Source organism: Drosophila miranda, chromosome 3, assembly GCF_003369915.1.
Source record: "Drosophila miranda strain MSH22 chromosome 3, D.miranda_PacBio2.1, whole genome shotgun sequence".
NCBI lineage: Eukaryota > Metazoa > Arthropoda > Insecta > Diptera > Drosophilidae > Drosophila > Drosophila miranda.
This window is the reverse complement of record NC_046676.1, coordinates 22,883,981-22,902,370: the sequence shown is the minus strand read 5'-3', so window position 1 is coordinate 22,902,370 and position 18,390 is coordinate 22,883,981. Positions and strand designations below refer to the sequence as shown.

Sequence of the window (18,390 nt, the reverse complement as noted above, 5' to 3'; positions counted from 1 at the left end):
CGTTTTGTTTCGACTCTTTGTATCTCTATATTTGGTTTGTCTGTTGTATCCAGCGTTCACTAATCCTACCTCGTCTGACTCGCTCGCTCGAGGATGGAATGGCAGCAGTTATCTTATCTTATGTCAGGAACAATGTATTTGCATATCTCTCGGTGGGTACGGTACTTGATCACACCGTCATTCTTTCATTCAGGGAGAAACCTTAAATCTGTCTGTTAATCACGGCACCAAGAGAGAGCTCACAACTGGGATGGATAGAGACCACATACAACTGTTCGCGTCGAAGACTGAGCGGCAACTGGGCAACGTCTATGCCGGCGACATCGTTTTCTACCCCCAGCATATGGCCCCAAAACCAGCCCAGCCCTGTACACCCTCCTACCGGCGCAAATGGCGGGTAACATTAAACTTTTGACCGCATTTGGATGGCAAGCTAATTGTCGCTTATCAATTCACATAGTCGAACGGCGGCAGTTCCGCTGTGTCGGCCAACGAGAGACGCTGCTGGCTATGACGGTGCCTAGATGTAGACGCCTCCGCAACCTCTCTGTGGATGACTCTGTGTCGTCTGGCCTGAGTGTAGACCCAGCGAATTAGAGTGGAAATATCTAGGAGCATGTTGTGGAAAAGCACATGGCCCATCTCCACCAGACCCAGCACACTGACACCCACGAAGAAGGCCAATGCCCCGCCAAAGGACACTGCAAATGGAGGATAAACCGCTCAGAAACATTTGCTTTGACTGTGCATCGGGACTCTGTACCCACCAATGAGATCCTCAAAGCTGTAGACAACATCACGACGCATGCGCACCTTGGGCGGAATAAGGTCCCATCGGAAGCTGGAGGTAGCCGTCTCACTGCTCGCCACCTCGTCGTTATTCTTCACGCCCCACGAGCTCTTTTTCACCGTCTGCATTGTGTACTCGATCTCCGTGCACGTCGACGGGCACTTGCATATGTGCAGGGCCCAGATGGGCCACTTGAAGTCCAGCAGGCACTCGAATCCCGCCGGATTGCAGCCAGGTCCCTCCACAAACTGATAGAAGAAGGGTACACAATTGCACATCTCCAGTGCCATCACAGCCCGACAGCGAGCCAGGCAAAGGGATTTGCTATAAATCTAAAAAAAGATAATTATATCTATGGTAAGAAAATTTATAAACTAGGGGAAAAAACATAGCACACTCGATATAAGAATAAACGTTTGATTTCGGAATTATGGGAAAATTCGGATAATCTTATAAAAAAAACAACAAAAATATATATAAATTCCCGTGGAATTTCTTTTCACGATCATTAACCTGCTTTTGACTTGCGAAATTTGTTTTCTTGCTAAACCGAAACGAAGGGCATTGATCATATAGTCCACATTTGTCTGGGGATGAACCACAGAGCAGTGTACCTTCAGATTGGATGTCTCCTCGTTGTTAAACACGCATTTGCGCTGTGCCACGCTCAGTTCGTAGAGGTTTTTCGAGGCCCTAAGCAATAAGTCGGCATATAAATCAATCTCTATATGGTGTCTAATTGCTTGGTCTACTTACACCGTCTCGAGCACCTTGAACGAGGCAGTTATCTCATCGGATTTGTGCAGCGCCACAATGTTCGCCTCTGTTGCGGATACCTCATACGGCGAGTGCACGTCCAGCTGGGAAGGTGACGCGCGGATTTAGACACAGTCTCAATAGAGTCATTGTGTGGATCTTACCACGCCCGTGCTCTCGTATAGGTCCATGCGAATGTAGCACTGCTGCTTGCCGTACTGACAGGAGAGCGGCTGTTCCATCTCCTCATAGACGATGGGTCTGTGAACGCAAATTGAATCCCTAATATGATCAGGTGTCACTCCTTTCGCTTACTTACTTTCCACTTAGCACCGAAGACATCGGCGAGTTGATGGCATAGCAGGAGCCACGCTCTGTCATCACCATCTGGACATGGACCTTGAAATTGGCATCGAAGCTGCTAATGACCTGCTCAAAGGGCCGATCCACCCGCTGTATCAGTTCGTACAGATCCACCTGGTCAAAGCGCTCGTCCTCCGCAAACTTGGCCAGCTCCGCGTAGTTGCTGGCAGTGGCATTGACCACCGCATACAGGAAGTCCATAAAGTAGAAGTAGTCCTCATCAATAATGGACACGTTCCACACATCCTGAATGTACTCGTTCGCCTTAAAGGAGTCTATGTGATCGTAGTAGCACAGGGTGACTGCCGGCAACGATCCATTCCAGCCACGGTAGTCTCGATCCACCGAAATGACTGTGGGGGAGTTGAGGTACCGCTCGTACTGCAGGCCGCTGAGCATAATAGCGGCGTAGATACTGCTCAGGACAACTACCAGCCAGATGGACCTCTCCAAGGTGTGGAGCTGTCTGTTAACTATTAAACTGATGGCCAACACGCCCGCTTCGGCTCCTGCTATTTCAGCCATCTCTCTGAGTCGGCTCGAGTAGCTTTTAAGGCCAGCTAGAACTGTTGGTAGCACGGCTATCAGTTTCTTCCACATCCAAGCAGGGATCCGCCTCCACCAGAACCACCACTGTCGGCTGTCCATGCTGACCAAATGATAGGACATGCTGTGCGTGCGGGCTTTTATTGAAATGTCAATCCAGCTGGAATAAACTAATTGCGAGCGACCCCCATTAGCGATTTATGACAATGGCCATCACCACTCCGATAAAGTGTCTTCACAAAAGGGACAAATGGTTCGGTGCAAAAGTGACCAGTGACCTTATTCAGGTCTGTTCAGTGGCGAGCCGAAAGAAAAAAGATTGATTAACAATACTCAAAACCTGGACAACTCGTACTCACTCTTGGTGATGTCAGCGCCCTGACTGATTTAAGCGAACAGAACAGTGCTTTGCGTTGATCGCCGCCGCTGTCGAGCTTCAGAGCACTCAAGTCCAATGTCCAAGACTCTAATATCTATTTTTCCTCAGCTCTACGAAAAAACGTGGAGATGTAACTCCAGAACACCAGGAAAGTTTTGCGGCCCCAACAAACAACAACTGGTAGACCCGTAACAGTATCGGACCCGGCCACCATTAAGGCCGCTTGAAGAAGTTAAAAGCCATGTAGAGGACCTCGCAGAAACTGCAACTGAGGGTTTGAAAAGTTGACCCGATGAGGCCAAACTTGTCTAGCCGCTGATTGTGAAGCTTAGGTCCTGCAGCACCAGGAAAGCAACGAACAGCTCATAGTGGGCGACCAGGTTTACGAAACCTGGTGGGTTGACATCTGCATCTGCACGGCGGAGGCACACCAATGTTTATCATCAGTGCAAGCAAATGATAGATACGAATTAACGAACCCATTTTACTGGTTTGTTTATCAATTCAAATGGTTTTTAAAACACATCGAAAACCGTAATGGCGATAACATCTATACAATTTATGTTGCGGCGTTGGAAATCAACAATTGTTTTTTTTAGTTTACTACATCATCATTTGAATCCTGCAGAAGTTTGATGTCATTCTGCAGCTCCTTCAGCTCCCTTAGCATGCTGCGCGACATTTGTCCCTCTGGAGTGGCCACGGGCTCAAACAGCAACATTCGCAAGGCTTCTCGCATCATAATCTCAGTCTGATTTAGTTCCCCCTACAAAAAAATTAAGCATATTTGGTAACCATTCCATAACAGTTTGATCTGCCCCACCAGTAGCTCCCTAGGGCTCTGCTCCTGCTCACTGTAGAGCTTCCTGGCCAATTCCGCCTGCGTGTTGGCCAATTCGTAGAGGGCAATGGCCTTTAACCGAGAGATTCCCGGAGCCACCACCTTTAGCACTAGCAAAAGCTCTTGGCACACACGAATTTTACGCTCGTAAACCTTTCTGCTGGGACTATGGGCCATATTCTGAAGAATCTGACGAAGCACAGAGGCTATGTTTTGCTTCAGATCCAGCATCAGGTAATGGTTGCCATGGAGCAGCCGGCTCATCTTGACCAGTAGCAATTCCAGCCGGTAGATGTCCCCGCGAGCATGGAAGATCTCCTCCTTGGCCCTCTCCAACATGTTGGACACAAACTCCGGCTTCAGTGTGTGCTCTGGATTGAGGAGACACTGCCAGGTGCCCGTTTCGGGCTGACGCACTATGTATCCACCGGAGCAGGCACACCCACTGCAGATGAAGCTGCTCATATGGGTGCCCAGCTCGGTGGGATCCTGGCAGCGGGCACAACTGCAGTCGAAGCACTTTCCCGTCTTCAGAATATGGCGCCTCTCCTCGTTGCCCAGCAGCACACTGGTGTAGCAGATGTAGAGGATTTCTCCGGCTGCTATTTGACGATTGGCAAACACCTTGATGCGCCGCTCGTCATTGATGGCTGTCTCCAGGTTGGGCATGCAACTGTGCGCGAAGAGAGCCGCTCTTCGGTACAGTCCTCTCATGGCGCCGCCTTGCTCCGGGGCGCGAATCTCGTAAACATTCACATCCAGAATCCCCAAGAGCCTCTGCACCAGGATTTCATCCACTGCAATGCCGGAAGCGCTCTGCAGCTGCTTTACCACACCAGTTGCCTCGAGCGGAGCGTATGCGTGTGCCTGATAGCGTTTCCATATTTCCGTTCCTCGCCTAGCCTCCAAATGGGTCTCCATCTGTGACATTTCCTCGAATAGGGGCCTGCTGTGCTGGTGTTCCCCCAGCAGCAGACATGCAAGAGCCGGCTGAACCTCTGTGTTGGCCTTCTCCTGCAGTACCTGCACTTGCTCGTCTGACAGCTGCAGTTCCCTCAGTCGCTGGCAGTCGCACTCATCGTGGCCAGCGCAGTCCTCGCACAAGGAGAGGAGTCGGCACTTTCTAAAAAATAAAAAAAATTACATAAGCCATGGTGCAGCATCGGTGGAGGAATCGGGGATCGAGATTCTCGACCTACCCGCAGAAGGTGGCGGTAAGCTTGAAGCACTTGGAACAGCGTCTGTCGCCAATGTGGGGCAGGACCACAATAGGCTGCTCCAGAAGCAGAGTTTCTCCAGCGCTGAGATCGCATCGGGCTACCACAAATCTAAAAGGATCGGCATGAGGATTGGCGGCTGATTAGGGAGCAATTAAAGGGCTTTCTTGCTTATCCCACCTGCCCAGCGTCTCGTTCTGCTTCAGCTCGCATTTCTTGGCAAAATCGTCGGAGACTGCAGCCATGGTCTATTGTCTATCCCGTTCCCTTTGGCTAACTTTGGCATACTGACAGTTTGCTCGAGTGCTGTGCTGTTCCGAGTTATTTTTAATTAAAAGGCGTTTCGATTCTTTATTTATTCCTTGGTCAATGATTTCCCTCGAACCAAGCGTTGAACCGTATCTGGCCCTGCATGTGCACACAGAAACGACAACGAGAAGGGCATTCTTTCCACTTCCCTTTGGTCTAATCTATTCTATTTTGTTTTATTCTTTTATTTTAAATTTACACACAGTCGCTGGTGCGAACTACCGGCCGCCATACTTCATTAAATCTGAATCAATTCGCTCTAGTTCCATTGAGATCCGGTCGGAGAGATATCCCTCGGCTGAGTTCTCCGGCTCAAAGCGAAGCAAATCGAGGGCTTCCTTGGCCACCTGACTGCCAATCTTCAACTGAGCCTGAAACCACGTTAACCACTGGATAAATAGAGGACACACTTTGACAGAGAGCCTAGAGGCCGAGCTACTAACCACATATTCCTTCTTGTCCAGATCGCTCTCGGCAAACTGTAGTTCTATGAGCTCCACAAGCGCCAGCAGATACTCGAAGAGTGCAATGGCGTAGAGCTTGGAGAGGCCGGGAACCACTGCTCGACACACCGGAAGTAGATCGGAGCACAATTCGACGCGGCGGGCGAGGAGTTTCTTGCAGGGCTGCTCCATGGAGTTCATCAGAGCTGCAGCTCTCAAGATGCTGGCAATATTCTGTTTGATGTCCAGCAGCAGAAAGTGATTGGGATGGAGGAGCTGCTGGTAGCGCACCAACAGAGATTCGTAGACTTGAAGTTCACCTTTGGCGTCGACTAGGGCGTCCCCCGCCTCGGCCAGCACCTCATGGACATCGACAGCTGGCAGGATCGCGTTGCAGTCCACGCATCGCCAATTCCCACTACCATCCGGACCAATCTCGCAGATGGAGAAGCCTGCAGAGCATTCTCGGCACTTCATGCTGCTCATGTGGGTTCCCATTTCTGTGGCGTCCTGGCAGCGAGAGCAGGTGCAGTCCAGGTGTCGGCTGAGGCGCAGCTGATGCTGTCGCTGGCTGGTGCCCATCAGGGGATTCGTGTAGGAGTTGTAGATAACATCGCCGGCATTCAGGGGTACGGCTGCGTACAGCTTCATGTTAAACTGCTCATCCAGGGCCACAACCGTGTTGGGAACACAGTGGTGGGGCAGGCCAGCTCCACAGACGAAGACCCCTTTCAAGGTCTCGCCATCCCGACCAGTCACTTCGAAGGCGTTGCAATCAATTCGCACGCAGTGGGCATGAAGCACGTCTGCTGTCAACTGCTGCGTGGGCAAGGCCTCAACCAAGCCACTGGCCAGGAGCGGGCGCACTACTTGCTCCTCGTGTTCCTGCCACATGCCCTCGCCATCGCGATAGTCCTCTAGATTCACGGACCGCTCGAAGAGTGTCTGGCAGTCAGCTCGCGTGGCTGGATCCTCGAGCAGCAGGAGTAGTTTCAGCAACGCATATATTCCATAGTTCTTCACCAGCAGATCCTTGCATATTCTGCTCCCTGCACCACTGGCAAAGAACTCGCACTCGAAGTCATTGTGCTGGCTGCAGTCCATGCAGAGCGGAAACACTTGGCACTTGCGACACATCACATACGACTCCTCCATGCACTGGGCGCACTTCAGCTGGGCGCACTCCCAGTGTGGGGCAACCAACAGCGGCCGCTCCTCCAGCAACGTTTCGCCAGCATCGATGTTGATGTTGGCCACCAGATGCCTAAATGGAATGGAAATCAAATCTGTTTTAAATTTGTACGGACATAAAAAAACCGACTCAAATGGGTATGCACCTGCCCAGCTTCTCATCGTGCGCCTGCTGAATCTTTTCGCTGAAGTCTTGCATCGATTACGTGTTGTGCTGTTGCTGCCCCTTGTTGTCTGCGAAGTAGAAAACTATTCAATGCCGTTCACAGCGTCGTAGTACGTTTAAAGGTACTCACCCAAAGCTGATTCCGCCACTGACCGACTGAGCGCTATAAAAATGGTGGAGCGGCAATTATAAATATACACCCATGCGATTCTCGCGAGGAGCTTCCCTACTCTCACGAGTAGTACTATATACGCACAGCCCTGTCGCCGGTCGCAGCTTTCGACCATTCCGCTAAGTACTTTGTCTAATTGCGTGCGTAACTTGGTCGATCGATGCTTTATTTTTAGTCTCCGACGCGTCGGTTGGCGATGGTGACGCGATCGCATTTTCGTCCCTCGTTGCCGTTGGGTCTTTATTTTTGGCCATCCATTTTGAGGAATTCAAAATCAAAAATCTAAATAACTTCGTTTCTTTTTGATTGCGGCATCGTGGCTATGGCCCGCAGCAGGACAGCCAGTGGCTGCCACAGTTCAGCCCGAAGCAATTCACTTCGACAGCCAAGAGTCGCTACGGCGGAATCACCCACGGTGGAGGTACCGACAGTGAGCGGAGTGGAAAGGAAGAGGGAAGGCAGTGGCCGGACCCAAAAGTCACAAGTATGAGCAAGTATGACAAACCTGGGCTGGCTGGCTCATGATGACGCGGTGGTAGCCGAACGCTATAGCAGAAGACCCTGGGATCTAACCCCGAATGTTAGCTCTGGTGTATGAAGTGGCACATCTGTATACTGTATGGTTAGTGATTCAACCAAACGGCTATTAATATTATCGACTGGATACTTGAGCTACTAGGATGTGAAAGCAATCCAGCGAAATTTACCTTCAACCTCCAAGTATAACCGTCATATTTACATACAACCATCGATAGATCTATCGACTATCGAACGAACCAAAATATGTTTTGTCGTGCTAGCAGCACTAGTACCACTAACCATACAGTATATACTGTATCGTTAGTGATAGTACGATAAGTTGACACTCTAACTATCGATAGAATGGAATGGCGGTTCATTCAAAAGCTTCATTTAATTTATATATTGTAAAGAAAAACAAAGAGAAAATTCATAAAATTGCACTAGATTTGGCTTTAAGCAGACTCTTGAGCCTGAAGGTAGTTGAAAACAGTGCCCCGTTCAACAAATCTTTTGTCGTTCTCCTGGTCAGAGTTTCCTACGATTTTCGTAGAATCACTTATGTGTCCATAACCACCACCGCCAGGAGTCTTCATCGCAAATGTGTCCTGCAAAGGATTGGATAAAAAATGGAACTGAGAACCAACGAAATTTCCAAGCTCACCCCAGCATCCACATCGATGCACGTCTTTCCAGCCAGGGCAATCACTCTGCCGTCGCGCTTGACGATTAAATTCCGTCCGCTCTTTGCGGTCTCACCGCCCGCCAGTCCATAGGGTTGCAGGGTGCGGCGCTCTGTCAGGACGGACAAGGTAACGGGCTTACGGAAGAGCAAGTCTCGCTCCACGCCCTCTCCGCCATTAAATTGGCCCCGCCCGCCGGAGCCATCAGTGCGCAGGCAGAAACGCTTCAATATCATGGGGTATCGTAGTTCCAATATCTCTGGATCGGTGATTCGCGTGTTCGTCATGTGCGTATGGACTCCGCCGGCTCCATGCCAGCCGGGACCAGCACCTGATCCGCCAGCTACGGTCTCATAGTAGCCCCAAGTTTCGTCTCCGATGGTGATGTTGTTCATGCAGCCCTGCGAGGCGCCACAGACGCGGAAGGCTTTCAGCACGGTGTCCACGATACGCTGCGAGGTCTGGACATTTCCACCAACAACGGCCGCCCCTTCCGAGGGATCCAGTATGGAGTTCTTCGGGATAATCACCTGAATTGGTGCCAGACAACCTTGATTCAGGGGCACATCGTGGCCCACCATGCAGCGGAGGCAGTAGATCAAAGCAGAGAGTGTGATCGCTCGTGGGGCATTGCAATTACCCCAGACCTCCACTCCGGACCCGGTGAAGTCACACAGGGCCGACCCCTTCTCCGGATCAATGGTAACCTTCAGAGTTATGGGCGAGCCATCATCCATGAACTCTTTGGCTTGCAGCACCGTGGATCCAGTGCGAGCCAGCGAATCCTGCCCAATCTGACGAAGCATGTCGCGCACTGCTAGCTCTGCATTCTTCTGGATGTGCGACATGTAGGCCTGGACCACATCCAGGCCATAGCTGTCGATTAGCTCCGACACGAGCTGGATGCCCTTGTGATTGGCGGCGATTTGAGCCTTTAGATCAGACAGATTGTCGCTAAGGTTTCGGGTGCCCACTGCTCCCTTGGCTGCTGTGGGCGTGGTCAAGCGCTTGATGATCTCCTTCTCCTGGAAAAGTCCATTTTCCACAATCAGGAAGGACTTGAAAGCGGCACCTTCTTGGGCCAAGGATGTGGAGTGCGGCGGCATGGATCCGGGCGTAATTCCACCAATGTCCGCATGGTGTCCCCGCGAGGCAACGAAGAAAACTGGTCGCGATACACTCCTGTAAAGGAAGGACACGTTTAGTGGGTTATTTCCCAGATGCGATCAAAGACTACTCATACTCGTAGAAAACTGGGGTGATGACCGTCAAGTCGGGCAGATGCGAACCGCCCGCAGAGGGATGGTTTGCCAGAATAACATCGCCATTCTTCAGAGTATCGCCGCGCACCCGCAGCTGGTACTGTACCGTCTCCTGCATGGCGCCCAGGTGAACCGGAATATGGGGTGCATTGCTGACCAGTCCCCCATCCGGTCCGAAGAGGGCACAGGAGAAGTCCAGGCGCTCCTTGATGTTCGTTGAGATGGAAGTGCGCTGTAGCACCCGTCCCATCTGCTCGGCAATGCTCATGAAGCGGTGGCTGAAGATACTCAGGTGGACCGGGTCTAGCTCCGCGTTGATTCCGTGTTTGCCACCGGTCTTCACATCCATTATGAGATCTCCGAAGTCCGTCACCTGGACACCGCACTCTGGCTCCACGATGATCGTAGACAGCTGATCGATCAGCACTGCGGGTCCGGCGATCTGGTGGCCTCCCAAGAGGTTTTTGGTCAGGTAAATGGGGGCATCGAAGCTGCCCTGATCGAAGTAGATACGCGAATTACCTTCAGCAGGGGGTGTGGTCTCTGAGCTACGCTTAATCTCGGACTCGGGGGGCGTTTCATTTTTGCCCAGACCGCGAATACGGATGTCATCAACGATTATGCGTCTGTTCTGCAGCACGAAGCCAAACTCCGTGCGATATCGCTTTATAAATGTGGCATGGAAGTCTCCATAGGTCGTCAAAAGAGGGGACTGAGCCGCCGAATCCTTGCCAGCTGTCGGGGCACACATCAAGGCGCCATCGGTTCCTTCATAGCGCAAGTGGAGGAAGGGCTCCAGTTCGATCTGACGGAATCCCTGTTCCGCCAGCTTGGCGTGGCATTGCTGGGACAAGGCATCCAGGCGGTCCTTCAGCTGCTGGCCATTCGCATCGCTGAACTCCAGACTACTGGGTTCCTGCAACTCCTGGACAACGTCGGCCAAGGCCATGCCGTAGGCCGAGAGGATTCCAGCGTATTTGTGGACAACAACCTGGAATTTGCAAAGGGAATCATTAGCCTCTTTTTTCATGCTCCATTAAAGGAGTCACCTTGGCAATGCCCAGATTGCGAGCAATGGCACAGGCGTGTTGTCCTCCGGCTCCTCCGAAACAGGAGAGCACATGGTTGGCCGTGTCCAAGCCCCGCGACTGCGTCAAGGCACGAATCGGCCTGCACATGGTCTCGTTGGCCACCCGAATGAAGCCCAGGGCCACCTGCTCAATGCTCAGGTGTCTGTCATCTCCAGTGGCCTTTAAATGGCTGTTGATATCCGCCTGCAGCTGGATAAACTTGCTCTTCGAGATCTCATAGTCGAGCGGCTCATTCTCCTTCGGCCCAAAGATCTTGGGAAAGTATTGTGGCAGGATGCGTCCCAGAATCAGATTGGCATCCGTAACAGTGAGGGGACCTCCCTTCTTGTAGCAGGCGGGCCCAGGATGCGACCCCGCCGACTCTGGACCCACAACAAAGATTCCGGAGCGGAAGAACAGCCGCGATCCTCCACCCGCTGCCACAGTGTTGATGTCCAGCTGTGGAGCCTGAATCGTTACACCCGCCGTGGTGCTCTCGATCACGTGCTCGTAGCTGCCGGCATACCTGGACACATCCGTTGAGGTTCCTCCCATGTCAAAACCGATCAGTGGCAGCTTCGTTTCCCGCGACCCTGTCAGGGCATAGCCCACCACACCGCCAGCGGGGCCAGAGAGGATGGCGCGGGCTCCTCGGAAGTTCTCCATGTTGGTCAGGCCGCCATCCGACTGCATGAAGAGCACATCCACGCCGGCCAGCTGGTTGTCGAAGCCAGATTTGAAGCTGTGGAAGTAGGTTAATCGTCAATGAATGAAGAATAAATGGAAATTAACTGGAAAGAGGTTCCTCTAAGAGGCCTCTAAAAGGCGTGCACTTTATTCTAGCCACCACTGTTACACTCGTCGCTATCAGTGTGCCCGTTCATTCGATACCCTTAAATTCATTGGGCACAAGGGTATATTCTGTAGGTGACTGGCAAAAGAAGACTACATTTGGGAACTGTGATAAGGACTTCAGAATGATCAACTATATTGTGGGTATTGGGTATTGTAAGGTAGAGCCAAAAAATATGTTCTGTGCAGCAATGAAACCGATCATGATTGTTAGTTCATCTGTTGCCATTACAGTAGAGGGTATTTTCTAGTCGATTTAGAGATCATATGCGTGTGTGTTTACATTTCAAAATTTGTTTGCTTGTTTTGTTTTTAGACTGGGTGTTGGGTTATCTTTATAGAGGTGCCCTCGGTCTCAACTGGTTTGTTTGACTCCAAGAAAAAGCCGTCTCATCGACTTAATTTACAAACGGAGATTAGAAGCACTCACCTCGCCAGGTAGCGGTCCACATGAGGCGTCAAATAGGCCTCCGCACAGGCCGTGTAGCCTCTAGCCACCACTCGACACATGGGCATGGCCTGATGAGAGAGTGTCACATGGCTGAAGCCCAGCTGGCGGGCGATGGCTCCGATCTGGAGCTCGTGCACCGGACAGGCGTAGCTGTGGGCCAGCACAACGGCCACAGACGACACGCCTTTATCGCGGGCATCTGTGAGGGAGGCACGTACCGCCTCCACATCCACGGGTTGCACCTCCAAGTACTTTGTACTGGCCACACCCTCGAGCACCTTCCAGCTGTGATCTAGAAGAGACTGCATTATAGAGTGCGATTGGATTCCGAGTGGAGACACTTACTCAGTTCACAGCGATCCGCTTGCTCGGGAACAATGCGACAATCAACCTCGACCACGGACTGGTAGAGATTCGCCGGCTTGCGAATGTTCAGGTCGAAGATTTTCGGCCTTGCCTGGTTGCCAATGTACAGCAGATCCCTGAAGCCACTGTTGACCACCAGCACCACGGGATCTCCCTTCCGCTCTAGCAGGGCATTCGTGGCAACCGTGGTGCCCATGCGCACCCACCCGATCTTGGAGGTGTCGACCAGGCCAGAGGCAGCCAGCTCCTGTCCCGTCTCCTCCTTCAGTATGCGACGAATGCCCTCCCTGGGGGCGTCGCTATACCGCTCTGGGTCCTCCGACAGCAGCTTCATGGTGCGCACCTTGCCACCCGGACAAATGCATAGTACGTCGGTGAAGGTGCCGCCACGATCAATGGCGAAACAATACTTATTTCCACTTGTTGGAGCAGACATTTGCACTGATAATAAATGCGGTCGTGTGGCGTGTGCTTGTAGAGATTCCGTCTGTTCAAATGGAAGAAATGGAGCACTTTGGTTTTGGTGTCCAACTAAGTCTCTTGCCAACGGTTTCGATTGTGCTCGGACTGCGGTATGGTATGGGGCTCTTGGCGCTAATTATATATCACGAAATCACACACGAACGAAATACGCAAGCAACCAAGCAGCGACGAACAACAGGTGCTTTTTAAAGCACACGGGTCCAATACGACCGCGGCGGAATTTAAAAAACAGCAGATAAACGGTACCGATAAGAAATTAAACTTAGCCCGCTTAGCCCCCCTTTATTAAAACATTAAAACGACTTGAGGTATATGGCGGAAAATATTACTGATTGTACATCATCTTGTAGACCTGTGCCAATCTTCTTTTAATTTAAAAAAAACCACGATATCTTTCACCTGAACTGCGCTTAAATTATTCAATTTGCATTATTTTCGGTGGAATATTAAAATAGCTTGGCCTACAATGGGTTAATCGTTCTCCGTCACGAATTCGAAACCATATTCCTAGATTTTGATATTCTGTGGAATATTACCATCTAGCTAAGACTTCCATACCTGAACACAAAGTTTTATCCCATTGATAGATCAATTTTCTAAAAGGTATGCTAATTTGAACTAATCGCTTTTATTTTCTAAGAAAAAAGGTTTTAGCGAAAAATAAAAAAAAAAACACATGAGAAAGTAATCGTTCCTATTGCTTAATTTTGATATTCCGTTTAATAATTCTGGCTAACTATGACTCTTAGCTCTGCCCACATAGTTTTATCCCATTGATGAATAAACTTTCTACACGATTAACTACTTTTAAGTATTCCTACTCTTTTGTATTTAGTCTAAAACAAGGTTAAAAAAAATGTCAAGAAAAAAAATATTGCTGGTATTTGAAGACTTGTTGCTTATCAACCGGAGTATGGACATTTGTATAAAGGAAATATTTAATAATGTTAAAATTCGGTTCTAATTATAATTAATAATTATATTTTCTCGGATGGAAATGTTTTTGAAATATTCATGCATATGCTTCTATTCGTATATACATATGTATGTGTGTATGCATGTACATACATATGTATATCTCGATCGCGATACCTATTTTTGGTCTAAATACATATGTATTGCAAAAAACAATTGCAAAATATCGTTGAAATAGCTTTAAATTAAAGACTGACTAGTTTCTGCATTAATTAGAGGCTGGGATACGAACATTTTCCTCAATATTTGATCTAGATGTAGTTCTTCATCTGGATTTTGAATCTCTTTTACACCACAAATAAGTTGGATTACAGAAAGGCTGAAAAATTTCCATTGAAGAAACCAATTTGCACTTGTCGTAAAGATACGCACAGACCAGACCTACCTACCCCACTTTCTTGACGACTCCGCAACACATAAATATTTATATGCAAATGCATGTTTTATCTGTGTTTTACTTCGCAGCAATGAAATTTGATGACTTATTAAACGAGGCCATAAAGTGCGCATTCCCCTGCTTTAGCGACTCGATGGCATCGGAGCCTGTGGGCCCAATTGTTTGCCCAAAGTCGGCCCATATCAATAGATGCTCCCAGAGGTGCATTTCAGATTGTTTTTCGTCGCGTTATGACCCCTAATGTGTACAAAGTCCCGGGGCTGTCCGGGTGACAGTCGCAGCAGTTTATGTGCGAACGGAATTTTACGGCCGTTCCTGTTCTACACGCTTGAAACACAATCGGCTTCGAATTGCCTAGCATTTCCCGTAAATATGGAACGCCTGAAAAGGATGAACTGGAATAGGAAGTGGAATCGAGAGGGCGAAGGAAATGGACAATTCAAGCAGGAAGAAACGAAAACCGAAAACGAGCTGTGGCTGGAGTACTTTTCTGGGCATCTGCATGTCTGGCCCTTCGAGGAGCTCTGCTCTAGGCTGGAAACGAATCCTTCTCTGGTGAGCCCTAAGACATCAGTATCGGGGTATCAGGGAGAGAGCAGCTTAAACTCATCCGTAATCCTCCGCAGGGCTTGAGCGAAGAAGTGGCGGAGCAGCGCCTGGCCCGGAACGGAAAGAACACATTTTGCTTGCCTGCCCAGCTGAACTCGCCTTTGTGGAAACTCTTGGACAACTGTTTCTGGTGCTTGGCGATTATCATCCTGCTGATTGCGTCGATCTGCTTCGTCTTGCACCACGGCGAGGTCAAGCGGCACCCAACCACGAATGTCGACCCGGAGTACCTGGTAGCGGGCATATTTCTACTCCTTATTTTGCTTCTCTCGGCAGGGATGATTCTTCTGCAGCGGAACGACGATTCTGCGGTGGTCGAGGCTTTCGAGGATCTGATGCCCATGTACTGCACGGTAATTCGGGACGGGGAGAAGCAGGTCATCCTATCCGAGAACGTGGTTCAGGGCGACGTCCTGCCGATTGCCTACGGACAGCGACTGCCAGCTGATTTGCGCTTTTTTAGCTCCATCGGCCTGGAGGTCAACAATGTGGCCCTCACGGGGCTCTCCCGTCCCGTGGAGATCAATCATCTGGTGAGGGAAGGACTGCCCAGGCGCCCTGACGTAGTAGTCCCAGTCGCTTGACAGCTCTCTGTATCCAACATTATTGAATTTATAAAATAAAATAAGTGAGAAATGACCGGCAAGTTTTTGTCCAAGTGGGAATCCAGAAACGTAGGTTTTGGCTGCAGCCACGCAACGCAGGGCTATGGTCTGGGACTGGCCATTGCCTGCGGTGATGCCTCAGAGGTCGGGGTCATGGCACGCCTCAGCATGGAGAAACGTCCGCCCAGCCGAGTGGGAAAGCATCTTCAGCAGGTGGGTTTTTGGGTATATGAATGGCTTTCCGATAAGTTCCTTTCCACTTATCTACTAATAGGTAACCTACTACGCTATCGTGGTGGGTATTTTTCTGTTCTTCGTGGTGCTGTGCACCTTATCGGCGGACAAACAGTCCATGATTACCACGTCCCAAGTGAACACGTGCCTGGCGATTGCCCTGATCCCGCTCTTCTTGCCCAGCCTCCTGTTTCTGGGTCTGGTGCGGACGCAGAGGATTCTAAAGCAGAAGGAATACTACGTGCGGAACCTGGAGGCAGTCAGCACTTTGGGGCTGTCCACAGTGATCTGCGCGGACATGAGGGGCACAATGACCATGCAGCAGATGCGTGTGTCGGAGATATTCGTGGATGCGGATCTGCTGCGGGTGCAGAACCTGAACCTAGAGGAGTTGGGGCCGCGATTCATAGAGCTCATCCGGTCCTCGCTGCTGTGCAACGATGCAGTGTTCTGTCCGGGCTCGGTAGGAGTGCCCGTGGAAAAGAAGAGCATCTACGGGAGCAGCTATGACAGTGCTCTGCTCAAGTTCGGTCTAACCTTCATTCCCAACGTGGACCAGCTGCGTCGCGACCACGAGAAGGTGGCCAACTTGAGCTACAACAGCATCGACCACGTCCACGTGACAGTGCACAAGATCCAGCTCGAGAGCGGCGGGTCGCGCCACATCCTCCTGATGAAGGGCTACCCTGACGTGGTACTCAGCCACTGCTCGACCTACGCGGTGAGGGACGAGGAGCTGCTGCTGGACGAGCCGCTCAAGCAAACCATTGGAAATCTGTCCACCAGGCTGATGGAGGCGGGACGGCATGTTCGCGCCTTCGCCTACAAGGAGATTCTCTCTGACGTGGAGCGCCGCCGCTTTTCCCAAGTAAACTTGGGCCGTGACAGCACTCCAGGCAGGTACAGGGATTTCCTGTCCGTGAACATATTTTCACTGAGGTTCCTTGGCTTGATCGCCACCCACGATCCGCCTCACGCGAACATCGCACAAAGCGTGTTCAAGTGTCGCTCCGCTGGCGTCAAGCTGGTGATCATTACCCGTGATAAGGCCACCTTCGCCCGTGCCCTGGCCATGAGCGTGGGCATAATTGCACCACCTACAAGTGACGGCGTCGACATCCCTGACTCGTCGATGAAGCGCCACCAGGTTAGTGCTGCTGTCGTCAGCATGGATGAGTACGTGGAGCACAAGATGCACCACCAGCGATGGAAGGTGGAGCAGCTCCTGCTCGCCCACCCCCAGTTGGTGTTCGCGATGGTTAACGTGGAGCAGAACCACATGATAGTTGAGACCTGCCAGCGGCTGGGTGCCGTGGTCACCGTCATGGGATACTCCGTGCACGACACGCCCGCCCTGCGTCGCGCCCATGTGGGGGTGGCCAAGTCTGGGTGCTCGACCACGAGCCACTTCGGCGCCGACATCCTCCTGACGGACAGCCCCTTCTCTAAGCTAGTGGCTGCCATCGAGGTGAGTCGCCTGCTGTTCGAAAACACGAAGAAGGCACTGGCTTACTGTCTGGCCACAAACACGGCCCTGATCCTGGTGCACTTGTCCTTCTTCCTGGTCAAGATCCCACTCCGCATATTCGTCATGCAAGTGTTTATCATATCTATATTCGTGAACTTGGTGAGAATTCCCTGAGAGGAAGGGCTATCTGATTGAACAGACTCCTTTACACAGCTGCCTGGCCTGACCCTGCTCTTCGAGAGGGCCGAGGAGAAGCTGATGAAGCAGAAGCCAAAGATCTTCGACGACTTCCTGTTGAATAGACGGTAAGTACTGGTTCTCATCAGCCTTGTCCCTGCACACGAATATCCCGCGCTTAGCTTGTTCTTTGTGTCCTGCATCCTGGTGGGTATCATCGAGGCTGCGGCTGTCTTTATCATGTACTTCCTGTTTATGGCCCGCAACGGCTTCCTGCCCAGAACTTTGGTCGGTCTCAATTTTAAGTGGTATGACGAAACGGTCACAGACATAACTGATTCGTATGGCCAGGAATGGGTAAAGCTTACGCCAAGTACAAGTGAATCATATTTTATTTAACAAGCTTCGATATTTCCTGCAGAGTCCAAAGTCTCGCCAGCGCTTGGACTGTCAAGTATCCGCCATTTGCCTGATGACCCTCGCTGCGATGCAGTGCACCAATCTAATGTTGACCAGGACCGGACGTGCCAATCTGCTAAGTCATGGATTTTCCAACGTTTGCCTGAACCTGGCCATCGTTTATTTGATTTGCCTTTGCGTGCTCGTGCCCCACGTGGATTTTCCCCACTGCCTCCGTCTGGTTGGGGGCACAGAGTGCGTTCGTCTTCCTCCTGCCTCCACCTGCCCCTCATTGTTTCTCTTTGCAGATTGGTCTTCTTCTGGTGGTACATATGGCCTCTGGTCTCGTTGCTAGCGTTCCTCGAAACTGCCCGGCGATACCTCCTCAGGCGATTCCCTGGCAGCTGGCTGGAGCTGGAGACTTTTTACTAAACGTAGCAGCATCTAGGATAAATGCAAATGCGAACATAATATGAAGTATTGTGTTAAAGCTGCTTACTCTGTTTATATCGCGCTTAATGTTTCATCCTTCCCGTCTTCCCTCTACTGTTGTCTGTGTTAAAAAAAAAGGAAACAATTGGAAATGTGTAGTACAAGGCTTAGTCAAATGATCGCAGCTTCAGAGTCGGATTGATTTTGAATAAATGATATTCTTTAATAGTTCAGT

General features: G+C 50.7%; 6 protein-coding genes across 6 annotated transcripts; 2 read left to right on the top strand and 4 right to left on the bottom strand.

The window, feature by feature from the left end:
* Positions 1–7: 7 nt before the first annotated feature.
* On the bottom strand, positions 8–2,599 carry LOC108159226 (pickpocket protein 19). Its single transcript, XM_017292327.2, has 6 exons — positions 1,866–2,599; positions 1,711–1,807; positions 1,547–1,650; positions 1,405–1,483; positions 768–1,122; positions 8–701 (listed from the first exon to the last, which is right to left on the bottom strand). Exons 1-6 carry the CDS (start codon positions 2,576–2,578, stop codon positions 448–450), a joined length of 1,602 nt encoding a protein of 533 aa, XP_017147816.1. The 5' UTR covers positions 2,579–2,599; the 3' UTR covers positions 8–447.
* Positions 2,600–3,372: 773 nt separating this feature from the next.
* LOC108159222 (SET domain-containing protein SmydA-8) lies at positions 3,373–5,184 on the bottom strand. Its single transcript, XM_017292323.2, has 4 exons — positions 5,073–5,184; positions 4,875–5,003; positions 3,658–4,798; positions 3,373–3,600 (listed from the first exon to the last, which is right to left on the bottom strand). Exons 1-4 carry the CDS (start codon positions 5,135–5,137, stop codon positions 3,430–3,432), a joined length of 1,506 nt encoding a protein of 501 aa, XP_017147812.1. The 5' UTR covers positions 5,138–5,184; the 3' UTR covers positions 3,373–3,429.
* Positions 5,185–5,358: 174 nt separating this feature from the next.
* LOC108159223 (SET domain-containing protein SmydA-8) lies at positions 5,359–7,250 on the bottom strand. The gene is made up of 4 exons (XM_017292324.2): positions 7,132–7,250; positions 6,982–7,069; positions 5,645–6,908; positions 5,359–5,572 (listed from the first exon to the last, which is right to left on the bottom strand). The coding sequence occupies exons 2-4, from the start codon at positions 7,032–7,034 to the stop codon at positions 5,420–5,422; spliced, it is 1,470 nt and encodes a 489-aa protein (XP_017147813.1). The 5' UTR covers positions 7,035–7,069; positions 7,132–7,250; the 3' UTR covers positions 5,359–5,419.
* An 811-nt stretch (positions 7,251–8,061) lies between these two features.
* On the bottom strand, positions 8,062–13,073 carry LOC108159218 (5-oxoprolinase). Its single transcript, XM_017292315.2, has 6 exons — positions 12,356–13,073; positions 11,990–12,302; positions 10,687–11,449; positions 9,619–10,628; positions 8,357–9,557; positions 8,062–8,300 (listed from the first exon to the last, which is right to left on the bottom strand). Exons 1-6 carry the CDS (start codon positions 12,810–12,812, stop codon positions 8,148–8,150), a joined length of 3,897 nt encoding a protein of 1,298 aa, XP_017147804.1. The 5' UTR covers positions 12,813–13,073; the 3' UTR covers positions 8,062–8,147.
* A 1,265-nt stretch (positions 13,074–14,338) lies between these two features.
* Positions 14,339–15,446, top strand: LOC108159224 (sodium/potassium-transporting ATPase subunit alpha). The gene is made up of 2 exons (XM_033392232.1): positions 14,339–14,786; positions 14,858–15,446. The coding sequence occupies exons 1-2, from the start codon at positions 14,472–14,474 to the stop codon at positions 15,422–15,424; spliced, it is 882 nt and encodes a 293-aa protein (XP_033248123.1). The 5' UTR covers positions 14,339–14,471; the 3' UTR covers positions 15,425–15,446.
* On the top strand, positions 15,430–18,389 carry LOC108159220 (sodium/potassium-transporting ATPase subunit alpha). The gene is made up of 6 exons (XM_017292320.2): positions 15,430–15,658; positions 15,720–17,306; positions 17,361–17,452; positions 17,507–17,681; positions 17,746–17,978; positions 18,032–18,389. Exons 1-6 carry the CDS (start codon positions 15,476–15,478, stop codon positions 18,153–18,155), a joined length of 2,394 nt encoding a protein of 797 aa, XP_017147809.1. The 5' UTR covers positions 15,430–15,475; the 3' UTR covers positions 18,156–18,389.
* Position 18,390: the final 1 nt, after the last annotated feature.

What these genes read in the sequence shown, in the direction of transcription:
- LOC108159226 (XM_017292327.2), bottom strand. Translation starts at nt 2,578, where the DNA reads ATGTCCTATCATTTGGTCAGCATGGACAGCCGACAGTGGTGGTTCTGG. An exon ending in TTCAAGGTGCTCGAGACGGT is followed by an intron (nt 1,484 to 1,546) that starts GTAAGTAGACCA and finishes CTTATTGCTTAG; the next exon opens with GGCCTCGAAAAACCTCTACG. An exon ending in AGGAGACATCCAATCTGAAG is followed by an intron (nt 1,123 to 1,404) that starts GTACACTGCTCT and finishes ATCTTTTTTTAG; the next exon opens with ATTTATAGCAAATCCCTTTG.
- LOC108159222 (XM_017292323.2), bottom strand. Translation starts at nt 5,137, where the DNA reads ATGGCTGCAGTCTCCGACGATTTTGCCAAGAAATGCGAGCTGAAGCAG. An exon ending in CAGAACGAGACGCTGGGCAG is followed by an intron (nt 5,004 to 5,072) that starts GTGGGATAAGCA and finishes CGATCCTTTTAG; the next exon opens with ATTTGTGGTAGCCCGATGCG. An exon ending in AGAGCCCTAGGGAGCTACTG is followed by an intron (nt 3,601 to 3,657) that starts GTGGGGCAGATC and finishes ATTTTTTTGTAG; the next exon opens with GGGGAACTAAATCAGACTGA.
- LOC108159223 (XM_017292324.2), bottom strand. Translation starts at nt 7,034, where the DNA reads ATGCAAGACTTCAGCGAAAAGATTCAGCAGGCGCACGATGAGAAGCTG. An exon ending in CACGATGAGAAGCTGGGCAG is followed by an intron (nt 6,909 to 6,981) that starts GTGCATACCCAT and finishes CATTCCATTTAG; the next exon opens with GCATCTGGTGGCCAACATCA. An exon ending in TGGACAAGAAGGAATATGTG is followed by an intron (nt 5,573 to 5,644) that starts GTTAGTAGCTCG and finishes ACGTGGTTTCAG; the next exon opens with GCTCAGTTGAAGATTGGCAG.
- LOC108159218 (XM_017292315.2), bottom strand. Translation starts at nt 12,812, where the DNA reads ATGTCTGCTCCAACAAGTGGAAATAAGTATTGTTTCGCCATTGATCGT. An exon ending in GTGGACCGCTACCTGGCGAG is followed by an intron (nt 11,450 to 11,989) that starts GTGAGTGCTTCT and finishes CTACTTCCACAG; the next exon opens with CTTCAAATCTGGCTTCGACA. An exon ending in GCATCGATGTGGATGCTGGG is followed by an intron (nt 8,301 to 8,356) that starts GTGAGCTTGGAA and finishes AATCCTTTGCAG; the next exon opens with GACACATTTGCGATGAAGAC.
- LOC108159224 (XM_033392232.1), top strand. Translation starts at nt 14,472, where the DNA reads ATGTGTACAAAGTCCCGGGGCTGTCCGGGTGACAGTCGCAGCAGTTTA. An exon ending in TGGAAACGAATCCTTCTCTG is followed by an intron (nt 14,787 to 14,857) that starts GTGAGCCCTAAG and finishes AATCCTCCGCAG; the next exon opens with GGCTTGAGCGAAGAAGTGGC.
- LOC108159220 (XM_017292320.2), top strand. Translation starts at nt 15,476, where the DNA reads ATGACCGGCAAGTTTTTGTCCAAGTGGGAATCCAGAAACGTAGGTTTT. An exon ending in TATCTATATTCGTGAACTTG is followed by an intron (nt 17,307 to 17,360) that starts GTGAGAATTCCC and finishes TCCTTTACACAG; the next exon opens with CTGCCTGGCCTGACCCTGCT. An exon ending in CGTCTGGTTGGGGGCACAGA is followed by an intron (nt 17,979 to 18,031) that starts GTGCGTTCGTCT and finishes TTCTCTTTGCAG; the next exon opens with ATTGGTCTTCTTCTGGTGGT.